This window comes from Falco peregrinus, chromosome Z (assembly GCF_023634155.1).
Source record: "Falco peregrinus isolate bFalPer1 chromosome Z, bFalPer1.pri, whole genome shotgun sequence".
Lineage (NCBI taxonomy): Eukaryota > Metazoa > Chordata > Aves > Falconiformes > Falconidae > Falco > Falco peregrinus.
This window is the reverse complement of record NC_073739.1, coordinates 54,609,152-54,625,512: the sequence shown is the minus strand read 5'-3', so window position 1 is coordinate 54,625,512 and position 16,361 is coordinate 54,609,152. Positions and strand designations below refer to the sequence as shown.

At 40.0% G+C, this 16,361-nt stretch overlaps 1 protein-coding gene across 3 annotated transcripts in view; it reads right to left on the bottom strand.

The window, feature by feature from the left end:
- Positions 1–15,803, bottom strand: part of KIAA2026 (KIAA2026 ortholog) — a 55,459-nt gene extending 39,656 nt beyond the window's left edge. For 2 of the 3 annotated variants that reach the window (XM_005241630.4, XM_027792769.2), the window contains exons 1-3: positions 14,603–15,803; positions 12,283–12,483; positions 3,308–4,731 (exon numbers count right to left, since the gene is read on the bottom strand). In XM_005241630.4, the coding sequence (XP_005241687.4) occupies positions 3,308–4,731; positions 12,283–12,483; positions 14,603–15,117 (2,140 nt within the window). In that variant the 5' untranslated portion in view covers positions 15,118–15,803. Of the gene's footprint in view, positions 1–3,307; positions 4,732–5,362; positions 5,402–12,282; positions 12,484–14,602 lie in introns of those variants that run through there. The other variant, XM_055790636.1, reaches the window with a different exon arrangement.
- Positions 15,804–16,361: the final 558 nt, after the last annotated feature.

The window sequence follows — 16,361 nt, the reverse complement described above, 5'->3', positions numbered from 1 at the left end:
ACATCACAAAATCATAAAGCATTACCATGAATTCAACCCAATCCTATCCATATCAGCCTAATAGCCACAGGACTACCAGACACTTGACAACCATAGGAAAAAAGGATCTTGTAATACTGTAATGTTTTAGGAAAGTTTTCTCCAGTGAGGTCAAAATCTGAAGTGATGAAGTTGTCAGAATAAGAAAGAAAATGCCTCAACATATTAAGAGGTAAAGTACAAGAGAGTATCAAAAGAAATAGGACCCTTCATACCATGTAGAGGACAATGAGATGAGATGCAGATGAGAAAATGTTTTATGCCCTCCACCTGAATGGCAACAAACACACCATCTGAGTGCAACTTCAAGTATCAGATCCAGCAGATCAGTTAGTCAGAAACACGGGAAAAGTAAAAGTGGAGAAGAGAAACTTCAATCATTTCTCATTGAATAGACACACAGGAAGTCTCTGCATGCACTCAGGGTTGCAGAACTGAGCAAATACCAGAGAATGTGTGACAAAACCTTTTGTTAATCTTTTCAGGATTCCCACCTGCACTGACACATTTCCTCCCTGTCTGAAACTGACAGGGAGTAATACTGTGTTCTCTGATGATGAAAATATGTATAATTAAAACCTAAGTTCAGATGATCAATGGCATCTGGTCAACAGTCACAGATACTCTTAACAAAACTGTATACTGACTATTTTCTGTATTAAATTACCTCTGATAACGTTAAGCTCCTTACAACAATATGGAGTTGGAAAAACAGAGGTACATGGCATTCTATTGCTGAATTTATTATTCAGTCAAGTAAAACCACATATTAAAACTGAAGAACTGTTTTAACTCCCACATTTTTAGTAGTATGGAACACCAGCTTGTTTTATAACAAGCTTCTGAAACATATTTGGGTCCTAAAATGCATTCTAATAAAGGATGATAACTGAATAAATAACCTCCATTATATTCCTATATCTCACAATCAACATTAGATGAGCTTTGGTATTAAGATGCTACAAAACCCAAACCTTTTTTAGAGTTTCACAAAACAAAAGAAACATTGCAAAAAATGGAGATCACATAATAGCTATACAGGTCAATATATGTAAGGTAACTGAGATAATGAAGAGCCAGGGATTGCTGTTTTCACTTAGCATCCATGCACATATGCGAGATACAAAGAGGAAACTGACTGAAGTAACGTCCTCCCTTGATTCCAATTCTATTAATGAGCCTAATTTCCAATCTGTCAATTAGAAGACAGGAATTTTGAACTGAAAGAACTGCTTTTAGTTGTTGCAATTAAGCATATTACAGTAAGCACTACAGTTTCCAGTAACAGTGCAGGATTTAGTCTGGATTCTACTCAAGACCACAAATTCTTCAACGTTACAGACTAAAAATTAGAAATTGAAAATGAGAATTTTCACTGAGATTATTTTCTGAGATATTCAGTGAGAATATCTATAATATCTATAATATGATAGAATACATTTTATTATAAATACAATCATTCTGTGATAGCTGTTCATGACTCATTTCTTTTTTAAATAACAGTTTAAACTCCCATGCCAGTATTTACAGTTCTTCCAACAGCACTTCAAAATTTGTCTCTTATCTTTAAACACTGGTGGTTTGATCTTGCCACACAAGCCCAACACAAAAACAAAACATAATTTTTAACTATTAAAAAGTCCTGCTAACACGCTATTAAGTATATCAAGTATCAAGATGGAGGCAAACAGGCAGCTTTTTTTAACTTTTGTTATTTTTCTGACACATATAAGAAAAGCAGTTACCACAGTAAACATCATCTCTATCAATTACCTTCAAAATCTACTTTCAAATATTGCCAGTCTGTTTCACTAACAGGGGTTGTCTTTCAAAACAATTACCTATTAAAAAATGACACATGCTGTTCCAGGAGCATCGATTAATTCATAGAAAGTGTATTTTTAAGCATGAGTTGTAAAATGAGGGTTACAATGAAGATGGGGACCTACGTTAAATACTTTCACAGAAAAATAAAGCACAGTTGGTCCCAAGTTTTTCCCCCCCGTTAGTTCTGTAACTTAAAGCCCTCTTATTTGTAATTTTGCTTAGTCATTTTGTTGTTGTTTGGTTTGTAAGAAGAATGAAAACAGTGATACATTTGAAGACCAAACAGTCACAAAAGTGAATGTAAAATACATCACTTTCTGAATACTACCTATATAACTTCAACTGTAACTCTTCAAATTTATGTTTAGATGTAGGCATTGAAATCTTTTTGGAGGGAGGGGTTTGTGAACTACATGGTAAGACAGTTCTTTGGGTATTCTGCACAAATATCTAGGATCTAAACATTGTTTACTTAGCTTTAAACTTCCACTCAACTTCTAGATAAAATGCATTGGCATCAGACCTCTGAATTTTCTTACTCTTTAGAAGCCATTTTGTTACATAGATCTCTGGGTTTGGTGCTCTGCTTTTCAGCTGAAATCAGTATTTACACCGTTCTGAAGATAAGCTTGTTACTTCAAAAAACATAATGTTTGAAGCAGTCTAACTAAAGCTAAAATCTAGCACTGATAGCTTAGCTCATGACTCAACAGGAGAGCAGATCAACCTTTACAGTGCTTCATAGGATATCAACAATACAACTACCTGACAATTTCAACTGATTTAAAGACATTGTAACTTTACTGTTTTAAATTTGTTTTAGAATTTTCCAGTGAGATAACTGCAACATGGACCATTACCTAAAATACTTAGCTAGATTCTGCCCACATCGGTAATAAAAATGCCATCTGCACAAATTCTGTGTCTCAATTGTTGGACTAAGCAGAAATATGATAAGGCCTGCAGTCAAAGCGGTATGGTTTGGTGACCTAAGACTGCATGGTTCCAGTAGGAATGATTTTAGATTCGTGATCTCATAATTACTCTACATTTCTTTGAAATTTGGATAAGGTAATATTATCAGAAAGTGGAGAAATATTTCCAGAATTGCTATGACATAAGGCAGCATAAACCAGCTTCAACCTATACTGATGCTAACCAGTCAGATTCATCCTCCTAAATATTTTTTGTAACAATGAATTATGTTCTCTACAGATACATTCTGCAAATGGATCATGGTTTAATCAGCTGATAAGCTTGTTTTAAATGTTTGTTATTGAATGGGAAACTTTCACACCAAGATTAACATCAGAAAAGTCTAATGCCACAAGGCTATCTTGTTCCACAAAGCAAGATGTAGACTAGTCAGCTAAGAAAAGACTTAAAACCCAGAAATCAGTACCTTTGTAATTTTTACTGCAGGTTAAGAATGTCGACTTACCAGATTTGTGCTTCTTGTGTTTCGCTTTCTTTTTAATTATAAACAACTTGTTCTGGATCTCAGATTTATAAGATTTGAATGGATGAAGATGAATCTCACGCTTTCTTTGCAAGTCATCAAGTTTTCTGTGTAGATTTTCATGTAAAATATCCTTCAACTTTTTTTTCTTTTTCTTCTTTTTTGCCCGCAACTTATTTAATTCATTATTTCGCAGTGAGTTCTCTAGGATTGTTTCTTTAGCAGATTCATGGTAATTTATGCCTTGGCTGTCCCAGTGAGTGCCATTGACATGCATTTGGCAAGCTTTCAGTGTGTTCTCCCTGAATGGACTGATGTCTGCTTTTACTCTGGCCACTTCAGCACAACCTTGTCCATTCTCCACAGCTCTTAATTCTCCTGAACTAGGGTGACCACCCATACCAACAACCTCTCCTGAACTAATCAAATTCCTCAAGTTCTCTTTACAGCAACCAGGTTTTTTAATGTTGCAGACTCTTGAGGTCTTGATTTCATACTTAATCTCCTCTGTAGTGGCTTTAAAGCTACCTGAATGTGTACTTTTTTCTGGACAGGTAACAATGGAGTTCACACTTTTCTCTACTTCTGTCTTGGAAGGATGTAGCGGTTCTCCTCTACCACAAGAAATGACCTCCCCATTGGTTTTGTTTACATATTCATGTTTTACTTTCTCTAATTTCATACGCGACACTTTTTTAACTTTGATGGGAGGAGATGGGAATTCAGGAGCCTGGAAAGGTTTTTGTTTGTAAATCCGAACATCTGCACCACAGAACTGTGGAAAATGAACATATGCGTTCTCCAAGTAGTCATAACCAAGAATTACTTCTCTGCATTCGTGGATAGGCTGACCTAGCACTGCATCCTGAACATCCTTTTGTGTTTCATACACAAAATCACAGAGACCTTTTAGCAGCCACACTTTTTGATAGAATGGTAGCTCATGAAATGGTTTTTCCTCCAAGGGATTAACTTCTCCAAGGACTCTGAAAAACTGAGGACACAATCCAAGTTTTTCTGCAGCACTTTTAGGATTGTCAGTCTGCCCTACAACAGTATACCAGTGTTGCACCTTCTGTCTGAGTGCTGCTTCCCAAGTCCGGTAAGAAAGTGTAGGCCTGCGATGTAATGTAGATCTGCGATGAGGAGGACTTAACAAAGAAGTCATTATTTTAGATAAAAAGGCATTACACTGAGGCATCAGAAGACAACGTTCCAATTCATAGAATACTATTTCTGGTAAATTTAAAATCTGTTGTGCTAAACAAAGAAAATGACCAATAGCTGGAATTTCCCACATTGTCTCCATCCTTGTAGGTGCTGCTTGAGCTAAAAGTGCCTTTTCCCATTCTTCTATTTCTTTCTGACTAGCTTCTTCTGCTTCTTTTCTTTCTTGCTCTCTCAGCCTATTAAAACAAAGTTCATGAACATTCCGTTATCAGGTGAATGAAAAGAAACTATGAAGAAAAAAACCCAGAACTACAGCATGACAAACATACTTATCTTGAAGTAATAAAGAACACAGTACATAAACTTTTAATTCAGTTTGTCTTACTTTGGATTACACAACACATCACTGCACCAAAATGGGAAATTATAGTCTTTTATTTCTATTACTACTAGTTTAAAAAAGGGGGAAAGAAAAAAACCTGGCATATATCAGTAGTTTAGGTGGTTTAGATTTTTCTTTTTAAAATATATTCCCTTCCCCAATCCATTTTTGGCAGCATTAAGTATTTCCAGCAAACTATCCATTTAAAAATCTCTGAAAACAAATTCCAGGTAAGTCTTACTTTCAAATGGTTGCCCTGTGACTTACGTGACCTATCTTGTAACTCCCTTCCTCAGTACACAAGTATACATGCCTAACTTGCGTACTTCATTCACATACAAAAGCAATTTTCCCTCCCACCCATAGGCATGTTACTAGTTGGTTTGCAATGGTGGTCAAAAAGGAAACAAATATCAAGATGCATGAATAAATGATGGAAAATAACACCAGAAACAAAATGTTATTAATAAATGGTTTGCCCTCACCTGAAAAACTGTATTCAGTTCTGGTCCCCCTATCTAAAAAAAGGATAGAGCAGAAATAGTGGGTATTCAGAGAAAGAGGTTATCAGTAATTAGAGGCCTGCAAAAACTTCTGAAGAATCTGGGACTCTACGCAAAACACTAGCAAGAGGTAACATGACAACAATATACAAAACTAATATGATAGACTGGGAACGTCTATTTACTTTTATTTAAATTTCATGATGAATTTATAAAGGCAACAAGTTTAAGTGGAAGAAATGCTTCCACTCCAGATAATCAAGCACTCACAGCTTAACATCTAATTTAGTAGAACACACGGTACATTAATTTAGTTTCAAAGGGAAAAATAGGACAACTGTATGAATCACAAGAACGTAAAGGGATACCAGTAACAGGCAGGATCTTTCTTTAATGTTGCAATGGTAAACTAGCGTTTTTGCCTTGAAGCGTGACTAGATTCCAAAAGCTCCAATTCAGACACAGTTGTACTTAAAGGAAAATATTTCTAGAGCTCATCCAAACTTCTAACATCTTTTCCTGTGAAGCTTCTACCACTGACCACTCAAGAAACCATCACCAGACTACATCATTAATGTGACCTGTTACTGGAATTTACATGTCCTTATTTCTAGATTGTTAACCTCCAGTTATTCCTCTGTAGACAAGTAGCAAATAAATGCCATGTATCCATTCAAAGCATCAATGTTTTCCAGATTCAGCCAAAGAGTAATGGTATGTTAAAATGTTTCCTTTGACAACGTGAAGCTAATAGTGGCTTCTAGCCTGATGAACATGTATTTGAAGCATTAAGTATTGACTGGATATCTCAATAATTTACAAATGTGACAAACTAGCTTAGCCCCCATTTTAGTATCAATGCAAGAGAAATATGCCATAACCACAAACTTAAGATCTGCAACCTCTGTGTGTGCAAAACGACATATAATACAGTAAGATTCCACTAAATGCTTTATCTTATATAATTAAATTAAAATTCAAGTGACTTGCTACCATAATTTGAACAGCAATTTTTAATATTACATGCATGCATCGTTATTTATGTGCCTATCAAACACAGAAAGACAGATTCATGTAAAACAAAATTAAAATGTAAAAGCAAACAGGTCAGTAAATTCTCAACTTCACTCTCCCAATGCAGCATTAATGTAACCATTCAACGGATGGGATCTAAAGACAAAAATCCCAATCTGCAGCACTAATTTAAACATTTAATCAATGTGGTTTAATGACAAAAATCCCATTTGCCATTCTAGGTGAATAAACCAGTAAATTCAACAACACTACTTGCATAGTTAAAGTGAGCTTTTTTAAAAATTATTTTTTTCTATTTCCATGCATAAATATTGCATTAATATAATAAATAAAAATAAGCAACTTACAGGTGGGGTAGAGGAAGAAACTATAGTAAGTAGAAAGTGTTCTCAAAAATAAATTTCAAAGCATTCCTAAATCCCACTCCCTCCTAGCTGTAAAACATGCTTCCAAATAACCTGCTGCCTCCAAAAGGTGTGAATTTTGTTAAAATGGTATGAAAACAAGCTTAAATATGAATAGAGAGACAGTGAGGTAGAACAAACTGTAGAAAAAAATATCAGATTTCAGTATTATTTAATAAAAACACAGGCCATAGACTACCTAAAAATTCTGCCTTTGCAAGCAGTTTCAACTTATCATCAATTAGTAATTTAAAGTAGAATTCTCAAAACAAATACAATAACCTAGATTCACCTCTGTCCTGCATATCATAAAATGACAATTATACTATTTTAAATATCCTTTTAAAAAAGAAAAACATACATTTCACTTCCAAAAAGTCTGCCTTTTTTTTTTTAAACTATCATTGTATCACAATATCTGTAGTCATTCCATTCTCAGCAGACATTCAAGAGAAAATGTATATAATAGCACACTTTCATATCTTCATTATTGAGGTCTTCCTACTAGCCGGCCACCTTTTAGAGGGTACTGCTTTTTCCTGAGGTTTGGGTGGGGTTTTTTTATTTCTTGGTGTGGTTTTTTGTTTTGTTTTGGTTTTTTTTTTTTTTTGGGGGGGGGGGGGGAAGCGGGTTGAAAGGAAGGAGCAGGATGAAGAGAAGAGAGGAGCTGGGGCAGAGGAGCAGGTGTGGAGGGTAGAGGAGAGAGAAAAAATAATGATATTTAGCAGTATCCTTTACACTAAGAAATTCTCTGGACAAACGTATTTGGCTTTTATGCTGACAGCAACTGTAAAAACACTTGTTTCATACTTTTACTTACATTTATAGATAATATCTTTGCAGACATGTATTGTGTTTACAACAACACAAAGCTATTCTAAGGTCAGACTAACAAAAGACAAACATACTCCTAGAACACATCTGCAGCAGCTGTTTCGCAGCTTTTGAGTGGATAAACCCATCACACTTGACATTAAAACTTAGCGGGCATGCTCCCCAAGTACAGATACCACCAAAATCAGAATCCAGACATAACCCCCTACTTGTCGCACAATTTTCTCCCTTAAGACAGCAGGCACATCTCACCACCAGATCCTTCTCACTTGCAACAAGAGATTTCACTTGTAAGGGACAGGAGGTAGAAACTACATTGTACTTTTTTCCCTGGGCTGAGTAATTTTTCACAGGTAAAAGGTAAGGCATTGGAACTCTAATGACAAGGTACAGAGAACTGTTATAATTCTACAATAACTTGCTTCTACAAACCTTTTAAAAATAAACTAAAAAGCTACACACAAAATAGCAATATTACACATTAAACTAAATCAAATAAATATTTAATAGCCAGAAGAAATTAAATTTGCAGATGTCCATGTGACCTTAATTGTGTATCTGTAACGTCTTACATCACATTATGACATATTCCACATTTTTCATAGGACCCAGTTAATTCCATGCAAACATCCTCATGAAAGGCAAAATTGACTGTACAAGCATACCTCATTCTACAATTTGCCAATTTAAATTACTAACTTGCAGCTGTAATTGAATTCTTTAAATGTTTTAATGAACATGTCTGAAATGCATCCCAGGATCACATTTTCAGAGATGTTAAAGACATAGAGCTGCCTAGCATAATTGTCAACAAATCAAAGCCATACAAACACTTAATTCACATTGAAGTCCACCAGTTAATTACCTGTCACTCACTGGTGGTTTTAAAAATTTCAGCAGGAATCTAACTCTGTGTTTCCACGGCTAAATGCCTCTAAATAGGCAAGCATTTCCAATTATACAATAATTCCACAATTACTTACTGTTAACTAACATGTAAGTTAGTATGTACATTGATATGTTACTTAATCAGCATGTAACCAAGCAACTGAGTCAAACCTCATGGAAATGTAACTAATAATCCAAAGAAGATATTCAATATTCTGGTAGTTAGAACAATTGAATAAAAGGAAAGTTAATAACCATACTGACAAGAAAAGTAAATCAGATGTTGTTACACACACACACACATATATATATATACTCGGCAGAGGGGCAAAGTGCTTTCACTACTGTACAGAAACTTAATAGCTGCAAAATAGTGAAATCAGCTTCACAAAGACACCTCAGTTTTCACATGTTGAGTCTTCCATGATGAATGTATCACCTGAGGGAGGCTATAGAGTAAATAAAGACAAAATGAAACAGATTGTGCAAGAAATGGATAAACTACACTAAAGAAGAAACAGAACTCTCTGCCTATATAACAAAAATAACAAGAGGATTTGGAGTAGTATTTCCATGAAGCTAACTACAGAAAAGAAGATAAAAACCACACTTCAGGATATTCTTGCAAAACATGCAATTGAAAAAACTTGCAAAATCAATTTGAGGAATTTTTCGGAAAAAAATATTCAAAAACTATTTTGAAGATTTCATTTACTGCAGTTCTTTGTACTCATCCTAAGACACCTGTATCTTACAAGAGTATCTAAATATCTAAAGCAACAGATTAGATATTAACTTGGACTTCAACAGACAATTTCTTCAGGTATGAGGCTAAGTTTGTAGAAAGGCATTTGCATTTGCAACCTTACTTATCTGGGGCTGAAAGTATGTAATTCCTAGCAATGTGACTAAACAAGTTAGAAAGTACACGTATGTAAAGTGGTCAGCTGGATGGCCAGAAAGTGAAAAGTGAGCACTGTTTATGTTCCTGATAACTCATCTGCAAGTTGAGTGAACAGAAGGTGCTGCCTATCCAAACACAACTGATTTGCCAGCACACAAGCAATTTACACTACCACACTGCTCACAATGTTATGGGGAAAAACAGCAGCAGAGCTAGACTGGGAAGAAGGCAAAGTTCCATACGGTAGCAATTAAAATCCTAAATAGTTTACCCACTCATTTGAGTTGACCATCACAGTCACTCATAATCATATTCTGACACAGGATAGCCTATATTATAGCAACAGATTCAGATACTCTTTTACAACTGCGATAGAAGACTGAATGAAATAATCAGTAATAACAATCAGTAAAATAATCTGTATCCACTAAGGTAGCACTTCAGTTCTAAGAATACATTAAACAGCAATTCTGCACTAACATTTTGTAGCCTGAAAAAGATGTTGATATTATTCAGTCATATATTTTTACTAGAATTTTCATGGCAGATTTAATATAAGCTTTGAACAGATTTAAATGCAATTTCAGTGCAGCAAAATTCATTTTTATTACAAAAAAAATGAAGAGTGAGTGAAAGCCAAACTCAATAATGAACATGCATTTTGCCTATAGACCAAGACTATAGCTCTAAGCAATACTGCAATGGATTACCAGAAGGTCAGCACTGTGCACTCCAATTAAACTACTCAAGTCTGCAATTTTGCATATAGTTTTGGAAGTATCTATTCTGTGCCAACCTCACCATGTCGTATTTCTAAAAAAAAAAAAACCAACAAAAACCACCAAGAAAACCCCAAGCTAAATAACAATTTTCTCTTCCTAACATATAACTATGCATTCAACAAAATCTATATTTTAGCAATAAATCAAATAAGTTTAGGAAGTTGTAAAACATTTTTGAACAAAAAGTGTTCCATCTTAGTGTTGCAAGTATGTACATTTACATATAAAACTTCAGAAATTTGTATCACACAATCATCACTAGCAACATATTCCTAATTTTACAGGCCTTCCAGTTTCCAAGCCTTTTTAAGGAAACACTACTACTACGTATCTTTGGAACATTTTCACTTTGGTAAGTTGGGCAGTAATTGGTACAAAGAAGTCCAAGTTACTTTGAAAACATAGCCAATCCACGAGGAAATAAGGAAAGTTAAGAAGATACCAGAAGCATGATTATTGGAGGAGATCAATAGAGCCATTTTCAACCAGCTACCTGCTGATACATATTTTAGGGCATAAAGAGGCAAGCTGTGATCTTTTTCTGTATTGTAGAACATTCTGTTGAATCAATCACTGTGGAGTATCCTTTGCACAGAATCTGGGACTTGTGAGCATATCCCTATGTATGGATTTAGCTGTTAATAACTACAGTTCTGCAGGAACATGCTTAAAACAGGTGTATAAAAGCAAAATTTTTATTTCATCAGGTAGTATGTTCTACTGACTATGGATGAATTCAAGTCCAATCAAAACATCCTTTTTCATAAGTGTTACCAAGTTCAGAGATCCAGAACACAGAGTTGAACACAAATCAAGAGAATTTTACCAGAGAAACAATAAACTTTGTGATCTTTGTTGTTTTGCAAAGTATGAGGTGGGTTAGAAAAACAAAGATTCACTCATTTTTAGGGAAAAGGTACTGGCTAAGACTTCAGTCAGCCAGAACTGTATGGTTTCAAATCTGTTGCAAATGAAGATTACCTGCGAAATGAGAGTGAACTGGTTATATACGGGAAAAATCTCCAAAACTGTGAACTTTGAAAAAAAACTGGAAATACTTTGTTTCCTAAACCTAATGCTGTCTTACCATGTGCAAGGTTTTGGTAGTGGCGGGGGGCTACAGGGGTGGCTTCTGTGAGAAGCTGCTAGAAGCTTCCCCTATGTCTGATAAAGCCAATGCCAGATGGCTCCCAAGACACACCCCGCTGCTGGCCAAGGCTGAGCCCATCAGCAACAGTGGTGGTGCCTCTGTGTTAACATTTTTAAGAAATATCTGCACAACAAACTGCAGCAGAAGAGAGGAGTGTGAATATGCCAGAGCAACAACTCTGCAACCACCATGATCAATGCAGACAGAGGGGCAGGGGGTGCTCCAGGCACCAGAGCAGAGATTCTCCTGCAGCCCATGGTGAAGGCCATGGTGAGGCAGCCTGTGCCCCTGCAGCCCACGGAGGCCTGCAGTGGAGTAGATATCCACCTGCAGACCATGAAGGACCCCACTCTGGAACAGGTGGATGTACCTGAAGGAAGCTGTGACCCTGTGGGAAGCCCACACTGAAGCAGGCTCCTGGCATGACCTATGGACCCATGCAGAGAAAAAAGCCCACGCTGTAACAGGTTTGCCGGCAAGATTTGTGACCCTGTGGGTAACCCACGCTGAAGCAGTGAGTAAATAACTGCAAACCATGGGAAGGACTCATGTTGGATAAATTAATGCAGAACTCTCTCCCATGGGAGGGACCTCACGCTGGAGCAGAGGAAGAGTGTGAGAAGGAAGCAGCAGCAGAGAATGTGTGATAAATTGACCACAATCTCCCTTCCCCATCCCTCTGCACTGCTTGAGGGTAGGACATAAGAGTATTACGGGGTGAAGGTGAGCCAGAAAAAGGACGAGATTGTGCCTTATGCTTTGAAGTCCTAGATTCATTCATGAACTTAAAGACAAAATGCACCACAACATTTATTTACCTAAAAAATCCTTAAGGAGCTAGCCCCTGTAGAGAACTAGGGAGGCATACTTATTTAAAACCAAACCAAAACAAGTTTTCCTATTACCTCTTTTCTTCTTTTGCTCTCAGCTGTTCCTCTTGTCTTAGAACGTGAACCATCACAGACTCAAACATGCCTGTTGACAAGCCTACTAAATTGCGAGGTGTGGAACGACGTCTTGTTGAAATGTATGCTGTTCCTTTCTCATCTTCCAGCCCATAGCATCCTCTAGATGTTACAGCTATCGATGTTTTCTCTCTTAAATGCCTAGAAGAAAAAAGCAAGCCAATTCACAATTACAATTTCCCTTGCCAACAGCACTTCAATACCTACACTACCAATCATAGATCAAGCGTGTAACTCGAAAAAAAGCAGTTATTTTTCACCTGACATCTAGCTCCTTTATGGAATTCTAAACTTAAAACCAACATGCTAACATGAGCTATGTTTTCACATCTTTTGAAAATGGTCAATATTTATCTCAAGTAACCAAATATTACTTGTAGACTTGGAAAGAAAATACATCCACAATACCTGTGATAAAAAACTATCACCTCTAGGAGACACCTAAAAATACACATGCACTTGTTGATTTGGGTTGGGTGGGTGTGTGTGTGAAACAGCAGTTTAGTTAAAAATTAAAGAAAGATTAAAAGTGAAACACTGTATATTTGGTTGTAAAGTTATGTTTCATCTTATACTGTTTCAAAGTACTCCAGCAGAACTGGTATGAGAAGTAACACTCTACCCACAACCTTTGAAAATATTTGAGGGGAGGGGGAAAAATCCAACTTCCCTTCAAAAGCAACATCCACTCTAAGGTAATTTTCTGTGGTTTGTAAATCTGAGAATCATACAACCAACACTGATTGCTTCCCTTGAGTCAATTGATGGGGATCATTGAGCTAAATACTGCTCTGTAATGAAGTAAGAATGATTATTCCAAGATTTGTCATTTGTCATTTGTGTGTGACATGTAAAAGAATGACAACAGAAATTGATTTTTTTTTTTACTAAATACATATGTTCCTATTTGATGACACAGTACATACATTGAGGTCACTTTCTTACAGAGTTTCTACTAAAAAGGCATTGAGCATTCTCAGGTTCTACAGAATCCAATTCAACAAAGTCTTCAAGAAAATGCCCTTCAATTCAGTACAGTTGAGACATTACAGTCACAACACATACAGAAATTAACTTGGCACATACCTTCCAAGCTGGTTTGGTTAGCTATTTATTTTCTAGCAGTAAGTCTTTTAACCACAATTTCCGAATTATTTTTTTTTCTAAATCACCTTTACTCAAGCAAACTTGCAACATTCATGCCCCATTAGGCTCAGTTCCCTTCGCTTCTATCCCAAACTGTCCCAAAACAGCTGTTGCACAAAACCAGTTTCAAATACAGTGTTGCTACACCAACACAGAATACATTCACTCTGGCTTATACAGTCAAGTTCTGTGCCACGCTCTTCAAGTGTTCCTACTACACACACCGCTGGCAGCTAACACTCCATATCACCGGCGAGTTTAAGGTTGACAGACATGCACAGCTTTAAGCAGTTCCTAATACTGTTTCTTCTTCACCTTCACCCCTTGCCACAAAAATCCTCTTGGTTTTTACATGCACAACACCAAGTCACTCAGAAGACTGGCAGACCTTTCAGTGTAAGCAGCCACCACGGTTTTCTGAATATGACTAAACTAAGCCTATGTTAAACTCATGAGAAAGCATATATTCCAGTCACGATTTACACTGGGCTTTCTACACCACTTGACAGCTTTCTATGCTTCAGCTGCTTTGGCTGATAAACAAGTTCCTGCCAAGGGCTTATATTTAAACATACCAATTTCCATTTCACCATTTAAGACTGTAATATGCTAAGCATTATCTTTCATTTTATGATGATCAAAAAATAAGCAATTTCAAAGCAGGTACTTTGGCTCAAAATTTTGTTCCTCCTATTTTGAAGACAATAAAAATTTCACAGGCTAAAATTTACAATTTTAAAAAGCCAGATGTTCATACAAAGTTTAGGTAGTTTCACTTGCTTTTGACAGTACACAATAAAGAAAGAAGCATTTCACATCTTGTCTAAACAGGTGTGCTTCCATGTTCATAAAGGGCACAATCTTAACCAGGAAATGCTGTGCCCTATTTTGCATTTTGGTATTTTCAAGTTTGGAATCTCTGAAGTATTTTGAATTACGATTTTTATAGTTCCCAGTAGGAAACGTCCCCCACTCTGGCAGTACTGACAGCTAAAGTGTTTTATTGTGTTTTTTTTTTTAAAAAAAAAACGCTAACAGTATTTTTCACATAAAAAAACACACCGTTTACATAAACAGGATCTGGCAAGGCCCCTATAGCGTTTTCTACACCTACCGGGAGAGCAGCGCCAGCTTCTGTTCCAGCATCATCTCCAGCTTCTGGGCCTGTTTGGACAGCCAGTGATCTACACCATGCAGCCGGTAACATGTCTCCAGCATGAGCCGGAAGTCACCCACAAAATCTGCTATCCCTGCATACTGCCCACTGGAAAACTTCTCTTCCATCTTCAATAGCCACATTCCAGCTGGCGACTGCTGAAGGCAGTCACTGCTCTCAGGGCCCGAGAGGGAGCTAGCTCCTTCTTCCTTGACAGACGCCTGATCCGCGAGGGGCTTCAAAAACGGTGCTGTCAGAGGTCGGTACTTCTCCAGGAGAAACTCGCGCAAGATGCGGTATCCCTGCTGCAGCTCGTGATTCAGGCTCCGCTCCCAGGCGCAGCCGTCGCTCTTCCCCGCCGCATCATCTGTCTCCATGTCCGGCTCCTCGTCCCCGCACGGAAGGCGGCTCGCCCCGGGCCGATCCGCTGACGAGTCTCCCCGCGCTGCGCCCGCGGGCTCTGCCGCGTCCATCTCCCACCCCGCGCACGCACAGCGCCTCGCCGGCTCCAGGGGCGCTGCCGGCCCCGGGCCGGCTCTTCAGCATCAGCTAGGGACCGCCGCGCTCCCCCCTCGCCCTCGCCCAGCCGGCGAATCGACATCGGGCTCACCTACGCACAGAGACACGATTCAGTCCTCGCCACGCTCCCCCCGCGATGGCCTCAGCCCTGCCCCCCGCCGCGGGGGACGGGCCACAGGTGCCGGGCACGAGGCAGCGGCCGGCCGCCGGCCTGGCCCGCCTCTCCCGGCACCCGCCTCCCCCGGCCTCCGGCTGGCGCCCGGGCCTGCGCGGGGCCCCGCCCGCCCGGGCACCGCGCCCTCGCCCGGCTGGGCCGCCCCCGGCGCGCCCCTCCTCCCACATCTCGCCGCCCGCGCCCCCTCGCCGTGACGGGGCCGCCCTCCTCCCCTCGCCCGACGCCCCCTCCTGAGAAGAGGACGAGAGGGCGGGCGGCGGGCGCCGTCCCCGCGCGGGCCGCCCCCGCCAGCCCGTGCTCTGCGCGGCGAGCGCTTCCCCTCCTCGCCTCACAGCGCGGCGGGGCCGGCCCGGTGGCGGCGGGCAGCCGTGCCAGTTAACGGCCGGCGCGAGCGGGAGGGGGCGGGGAGGGGGCGAGGAGGACGCGCGGCGGCCCGGCGGAAGGGCGAGAAAAAGAGCCTCAGCGACTCACCCAGCGCGCATGCGCCTGAGTGGCGGCGGCGGCGGCGGCGCGCTGGTTGCTTTAGACGCCGGGCGCGGAGGCGTCATCAGAAGGCGCCCGGCCCGGGCGGAGGGAGGGGCGGGGGGCTCTGCGGGCGCCTGCGCTGGCGGAGGCGGCGGCCGTTGGTGCGCGCTGAAGCGGGGCGGGGCGGACGGCAGCCGCCGGGAGGGTCCGTGGGCAGGTCCGTGGGCGGGGGGGGGCGCGTCCTGCGGCGCGCTAGGGGGCGCTGCGGGCTGCTGCGTGCCGGGGTGGTGCCGCTGGCCGGTCGCGCTGGGGGGGCTCGGCAGGGCAGTCGCCGCTGCTGCGTAGTGTCCGCCAGCCGTGCTCCTGTGCGGGGGATGTCCGAGATTTCCTCCTAAGGGCACCCGGATAACGGATTTTGGAATGTTAAAGGCGTGCCGTTAAAGACATTCAGCCGTTAAAGCGAGGAAGCCTGAAAAAGCAATGAGTTCTACCTGCTGAAGTACTGACTGGAGAAGTTGGTGTGTTGTGAATGGAACCTACTAGAAACCACGTTGATCC